The following is a 6,836-nucleotide window of genomic DNA, read 5'->3' as shown; positions in this document are numbered from 1 at the left end:
TATGTTAGCTGTTACACAAGAAATGATTGGTACAAACTGTATTAGAGACTTGGAAGAAGGCAAGAGATCTTTACAGTGGGACACTACACAGAGGACAGTGATTACCATGTAATATTCCCGGTACTATTTAAGGAACCTATGTGTTATCTTATTTAATCCCCTAGACATTCCATACAGATAACATTTTTGTTGTGGAAACTGAGACAGAGAGCTTGAATAACTTACTCTGGGTCAGATCTCAAGAATAAGAAGCTTTGGAATTTGACTACAAGTCTGTTGGACTCCAAGCATCTTCTCATCACTGTACTACACAGTATGCTTAAAAAGCAGTCTGTATATGTCTCTGGATATCTTTTTGATATAGCATGAATATATATTTCAGCACCAAGTTGTACATGCTCCAAAGGCAAGGCCATTTAATCAGTGCCTGGAATTATGATCTGCACAAAAATGTCCATCATCTAGAACTGGAACTCAATTTGAACCCCTGAGCACTAATACATCTCTGTCTGTGGTGTGTTTCTTCACGTGTATGGAGAAGACACCATGGAATCAGGGAACCTCACATGTGTATCAGAATTTGTCTTTCTGGGGCTCTCACAGACTCAGGAGCTCCAGCCTGTCTTGTTTCTGGTGTTTCTGTTTGTCTACACAACCACTGTCATGGGGAACCTCCTCATCATGGTCACAGTGACCTCTGACTCCAGGCTCCACACACCCATGTATTTTCTGCTGCGAAACCTGGCCATCATAGACCTCTGTTTCTCCTCAGTCACTGCCCCAAAGATGCTGGCGGACTTCCTCTCTGAGAAGAAGACCATCTCCTACCAGGGCTGCATGGCCCAGATCTTCTTCTTCCACTTTCTGGGAGGTGCCATGGTCTTCTTCCTCTCAGTGATGGCCTATGACCGCCTTGTTGCCATCTCCCGGCCACTTCACTATGTCACCATCATGAACACTCAGCTCTGTGCTGGGCTGGTGGTGGCCAGCTGGGTGGGAGGCTTCATTCATTCCATTTCCCAACTGGCTCTGATGCTCCCTCTGCCTTTCTGCGGCCCCAATGTCCTAGATAACTTCTACTGTGATGTTCCACAAGTGCTGAGACTCGCCTGCACTGACACTTCTGTCCTGGAGTTCCTTGTGATCTCCAACAGTGGGATGCTGGATGTCATCTGGTTCCTCATCCTCTTGGTCTCCTACTCAGCCATCCTGTTGATGCTGAGGTCCCACTCAGAGCAGGCGAGGAGGAAGGCAGCTTCCACCTGCACCACCCACATCATCGTGGTGTCTATGGTCTTCATTCCAAGCATTTACCTCTATGCCCGGCCCTTCACCTCCTTCTCCATGGACAAGGCTGTATCTGTCAGCCACACGGTCATGACTCCCATGCTTAACCCCATGATCTACACCCTGAGGAACCAGGAGATGCAGGCAGCAGTGACGAGATTAGGGAGGCGCTGGCTGCTTTGTAAAAGGGAGTGATAGTGGATCACTTCTCTTTGACTTTGTTTTCCATTGATAATTTGGAGAGAGAGCTGCTGTATCTGGCCTCTTCAATAACTTGTGCATGTGTTATAAGGGTCGTCATAGAAGTGAATGCTTATTGAAAATAAGCAGTTTACTCAGATTTTGAGGAAAAAGGTAAATTCTTACTTTTGTTTGTGTTAGATGATTTGAACAATCCAATGGCAGCAGCATTTGTTGTCATGGAAACATTCTGGCAAGCCACACCCTCCTTTCTCCCTTCTTGGTGGACAGTTACTTTCTTGTTAGAATGGCAGCATTTCCCCAGAAGAGCAGTTCTGTTTTCTGTACTTTGACCTCTTTCTCAGCACCTCATTTTGGTGTGAGGCTGGATCATTGGAAACTGCCCAGGATTCTGAGTCTTAAGCTTTATTTTTTTTTTAAAGTTTATTTATTTTAGTTGGAGGCTAATTACTTTACAATATTGTAGTGGTTTTTGTCATACATCGATATGAATCAGCCATGGGTTTACATGTGTTTCCCATTCTGAACCTCCCTCCCTATCCATCCCTCTGGGTCATCCCAGTGCACCAGCCCTGAGCACCCTGTATCATACATTGAACCTGGACTGACGATCTGTTTCATATATGATAATACACATATTTCAATGCTGTTCTCTCAGATCATCCCACCCTCACCTTCTCCCATAGAGTCCAAAAGATTGTTTTATACATCTGTGTCTCTTTTGCTGTCTCACATATAGGGTTATCATTACCATCTTTCTAAATTCCATATATATGTATTAGTATACTGTATTGGTGTTTTTCTTTCTGACTTACTTCACTCTGTATAATAGGCTCCAGTTTCATCCACCTCATTAGAACTGACTCAAATGTATTCTTTTTAATAACTGGGTAATATTCCATGGTGTATATGTACCACAGTTATCTTATCCATTTGTCTGCTGATGGACATCTAGGTTGCTTCCAAGTCCTGGCTATCATAAACAGTGCTGCGATGAACATTGGGGTACATGTGTCTCTTTCAACTCTGGTTTCTTCAGTGTGTATGCCCAACAGTGGGATTGCTGGGTCATATGGCAGTTCTATTTCCAGTCTTTTAAGGAATCTCCACACTGTTCTCCATAGTGGCTGTACTAGTTTGCATTCCCACCAACAGTGTAAGAGGGTTCCCTTTTCCCCACACCCTATCCAGCATTTATTGTTTTGTAGGCTTTTTGATAGCAGCCATTCTGACTGGTGTGAGATAGTACCTCATTGTGGTTTTGATTTGCATTTTTCTGATAATGAGTGATGTTGAGCATCTTTTCATGCGTTTGTTAGCAATCTGTATGTCTTCTTTGGAGAAATGTCTGCTTAGTTCTTTGGCCCATTTGATTGTGTCATTTATTTTTCTGGAATTGAGCTGCAGGAGTTGCTTGTATATTTCTGAGATCCATTCTTTTTCAGTTGCTTCATTTGCTATTATTTTCTCCCATTCTGAAGGTTGTCTTCTCACTTTGCTTATAGTTTCCTTCGTTCTGGAAAAGCTTTTAAATTTAATTAGGTCCCATTTGTTTATTTTTGGTTTTATTTCCATTACTCTGGGAGGTGAGTCATAGAGGATCATGCTGTGATTTATGTTGGTATGTGTTTTGCATATGTTTTCTTCTAGGAGTTTTATAGTTTCTGGTCTTACGTTTAGATCTTTAATCCATTTTGAGTTTATTTTTGTGAAGACATACAGATGGCTAACAAGCACATGAAAAGATGCCCAACATCACTCATTATCAGAGAAATGCAAATCAAAACCACAATGAGGTACCATCTTACACCTGTCAGAATGGCTGCTATCCAAAAGTCTACAGACAATAAATGATGGAGAGGGTGTGGAGAAAAAGGAACCCTCTTACACTGTTGGTGGGAATGCAAACTAGTACAGCCACTATGGAGAACAGTGTGGAGATTCCTTAAAAGACTGGAAATAGAACTGCCATATGACCCAGCAATCCCGCTGCTGAGCATGCAAACTGAGAAAACTAGAATTGAAAGAGACAGGAGTACCCCAATGTTCATCACAGCACTGTTTATGATAGCCAGGACTTGGAAGCAACCTAGATGTCCATCAGCAGACAAATGGATAAGATAACTGTGGTACATATACACCATGGAATATTACCCAGTTATTAAAAAGAATACATTTGAGTCAGTTCTAATGAGGTGGATGAAACTGGAGCCTATTATACAGAGTGAAGTAAGCCAGAAAGAAAAACACCAATACAGTATACTAATACATATATATGGAATTTAGAAAGATGGTAATGATAACCCTATATGTGAGACAGCAAAAGAGACACAGATGTATAGAACAATCTTTTGGACTCTGTGGGAGAAGGTGAGGGTGGGATGATCTGAGAGAATAGTATTGAAACTTGTATATTATCATATATGAAGCAGATGAGTCTTAAGCTTTAATTTGGAAACCCAAACGCATCACTTACCAAATGGATGACATTGCATGAGACACCTGCCTTCCCTTGAACTCATAACTTCTTATCAACAAACTCACTGATCTTAATATCCCAAACTTCCAAGTTTTATTATAAGAACTGTATATAAAAATTGTGAGATAAAATTGAGTGAACTATGAAATTGCATGTTATTTTCAGGCTGGAAATTATCATGAGTATTCACACTTTTTCACTGTACATTTTAGTATAGTATAATGATCATTACAAGCAAAAGATTACATGTAAAACAGGTAATTTCAAAACATTATATAATATAATATGAATATTCATGTACATGATACTCAATTCAAGAACCACAGAGTACCAACAGCTTATACCTGCCTATAGGTCCTCCCCATCACATGGTTTCTCCCCAGGTGAAACCACTTATTTGAATTTTGTGTTTATCATTCCATTGCTTATAAAAATAATCTCATCACATTTTTACATAATCAGTATATTGTTTTGTTTTGCTATTTTGAGCTCCGTACAAATATTACATTGTATATAATATTCTGGGACTTGCTTTTTTCCATTCCACATTATGTTTCTAAATGACACATGTTATTCTGTTTGGCTGTAGTTTATTCGTTTGCTCTGCTGTGTAATGTTCCTTTGTGAGAATAAACTTAAAGGGGTTGTTCCCAGTTTTTGCTGTTGCAAACAATGCCCTTTTGAATGTTCTTCTACTTGTTGTTTTGTTGAGGGGCTTGGGTTATATATCTGGAAGTGAAAGTACCAATTAAAGTGGGTAAAAATATTTCACTGTAGAAAAAAAAAATAAAGTGGGTAAAAATATTTCACTGTAGAGAAATTTGTATTTCTCTAACATTTCTTTCCACACCTTTTATTGTATGCAATTTCCCATGAATGCTTTTTGTTTGCTTTTCTTCTGACTGTTTCTACATAGTGTAGGAGTTTCTGTGTAATTTGGTTGCTGATTTATTGCCAGCTATATTTATTACAATGCCTTCTCCCAGTTTGTGGCTTGTCTCCTTTATTTTTGGTGTTACTTTTCATGTAATCAGGTATATCAGTCTTTTATTTTAGTATTAGCTCATGTGTGTGTTTAGTCTCTCAGTCTTGCCCAACTCTTTTCGACCCCTTGGATTGTAAGCTGCCAGGCTCCTCTGTTCATAGAATTTTTCAGGGAAGAATACTGAAGTGGATTGCCATTTCCTCCTCCAAGGGATCTTTCCAGTCCAAGGACTGAACCTTCATCTCCAATATCTCCCACATTGCAGGTAGATTCTTTACCGCTGAGCCATTGGGGAAGCTCAGTTAGCTCATATTGATATCTAATTTTTTAAAATTGTTTCTTATCCAGAGGATAAAATGATATTCTGCTACCAAGTTCTATCTTAACTATTAAAAAAAAATTTAACTTTAAAAACATTTAACACTCTTTGAAAAACTTCAAACTTACAGAACATTTGTAAATATAGTATAATAGTTTTTTTCCTGAAAGTTTGAGGGTAAGTTACCAACCCCATGCCCAACACTCCTTAATATTTGTATGCATTTTCTACAAAGGCATTTTCCTCCAATATTGCCATACAGTCATTAAAACTAATAATTGATAGGATATAATATTTAGTTTCTACTCAAATTTTGCCAAATTTCTCAATAAATTCCGATAAACAGAGAATCTGGGGAGAAGCCATGTGTTGAATTTAGCTGTCATGTCTTTTTAGACTCATTAGATCTGGAAGAGTTTCCCCTTAATTTTGCTTAATAGTACTCCATTCTTCTTTATGGCTGAATACTACTCCACTGTCTGGATACAGTACATTTTGTTTATCCACTTATCTGTTGAATGACATTTTGGGTGTTTCCATATTTTGTCTATTATAAGGGCTACTGCTATTATTTGTTAACAAATATTTGCTTGAGTACCTATTTTCAGAACCTTTGAGTATATACCAATGAGTGGAATTGCTGGATCATGTGGTTAATTCTGTGTGTAGCTTTTTGAAGAACTGTGAAAGTGTGTTTCACAGCAGCATTCCTATTGGAACTTATGAGGGCTCTAATTTTTTCACATTCTCACACTTGTTATTTATTATTGCTATTACTACTACTACTACTGCTGCTGCTCTCTTATCAGGTATGAAGTAGTATTGCATGGTTTTTATTTTCATTTCCTTAATTACTGGTGATATTGAACATCATTTCATGTTGAGCATTATTTATTGTAGGGAATTTAAATACTTTCTTTAGAGAAATGTATATTCAATCCCATAGCCTATTTTGAAAGTTGGATTTTTGCCTTTTTGTTGTTGAATTGTTGTTGTTATTCAATTACAAAGTCGTGTCCAACTCCTGTGACTCCATGGACTGCTTATATAAACTTTTCTTATGTTTCCTATGTCATTTCTGCTTACTTCTTATTCATTTTCCAATTTATTTGGTTTTTCCCTTTTGTCTCAGTGACCTTCCTTAATCTCTTATTGATCCTTGGCTATCTACACTTAAGAACAAGGCAGTAAAATACAAATTTATACATCTCTAAATGAAAGCATTTCTCTGGTGGCTCACACAGTGAAGAACTTGCCTGTGATGAGAGGTTGATCCCTGAGTTGGGAAGATTTTCGTGGAGAATGAAATGCAACCTAGCTTCAGTATTCTTGCCTAGAGAATTCCTTGGACAGAGAAGCCAGGTGGGCTACAGTCCATGGGGTTGCAAGGAGTTGGACACAACTGAGTGACTAACACTTTCACTTTCATATAAAAACTTTTAGACTTTATCTTAGAGGTTCAGGTGGATATCAGCTATTTACTGGGGGACACACGAATGTCAAAACATGGAGGTCTATTTTTCTGGAGTTACTGTTTCTGCAAAGAAAAACCTTGCTTTCCTGTC

At 38.5% G+C, this 6,836-nt stretch overlaps 1 protein-coding gene across 1 annotated transcript; it reads left to right on the top strand.

Annotated features, from left to right (window-relative positions):
• The first annotated feature begins 546 nt into the window (after positions 1-546).
• On the top strand, positions 547-1,482 carry LOC136149789 (olfactory receptor 4D2-like). The gene has a single exon (XM_065910356.1). The coding sequence runs from the start codon at positions 547-549 to the stop codon at positions 1,480-1,482; it is 936 nt and encodes a 311-aa protein (XP_065766428.1).
• The last annotated feature ends 5,354 nt before the right edge of the window (positions 1,483-6,836 follow it).

This window comes from Muntiacus reevesi, chromosome 18 (assembly GCF_963930625.1).
Source record: "Muntiacus reevesi chromosome 18, mMunRee1.1, whole genome shotgun sequence".
In the NCBI taxonomy this organism is placed as follows: domain Eukaryota; kingdom Metazoa; phylum Chordata; class Mammalia; order Artiodactyla; family Cervidae; genus Muntiacus; species Muntiacus reevesi.
The sequence above is the reverse complement of the archived record's forward strand: the minus strand, read 5'-3'. Positions and strand labels throughout refer to the sequence as shown.

Bases quoted from the DNA above. Each gene is read 5' to 3' on its own strand.
- LOC136149789 (XM_065910356.1), top strand. From the start codon at position 547: ATGGAATCAGGGAACCTCACATGTGTATCAGAATTTGTCTTTCTGGGG.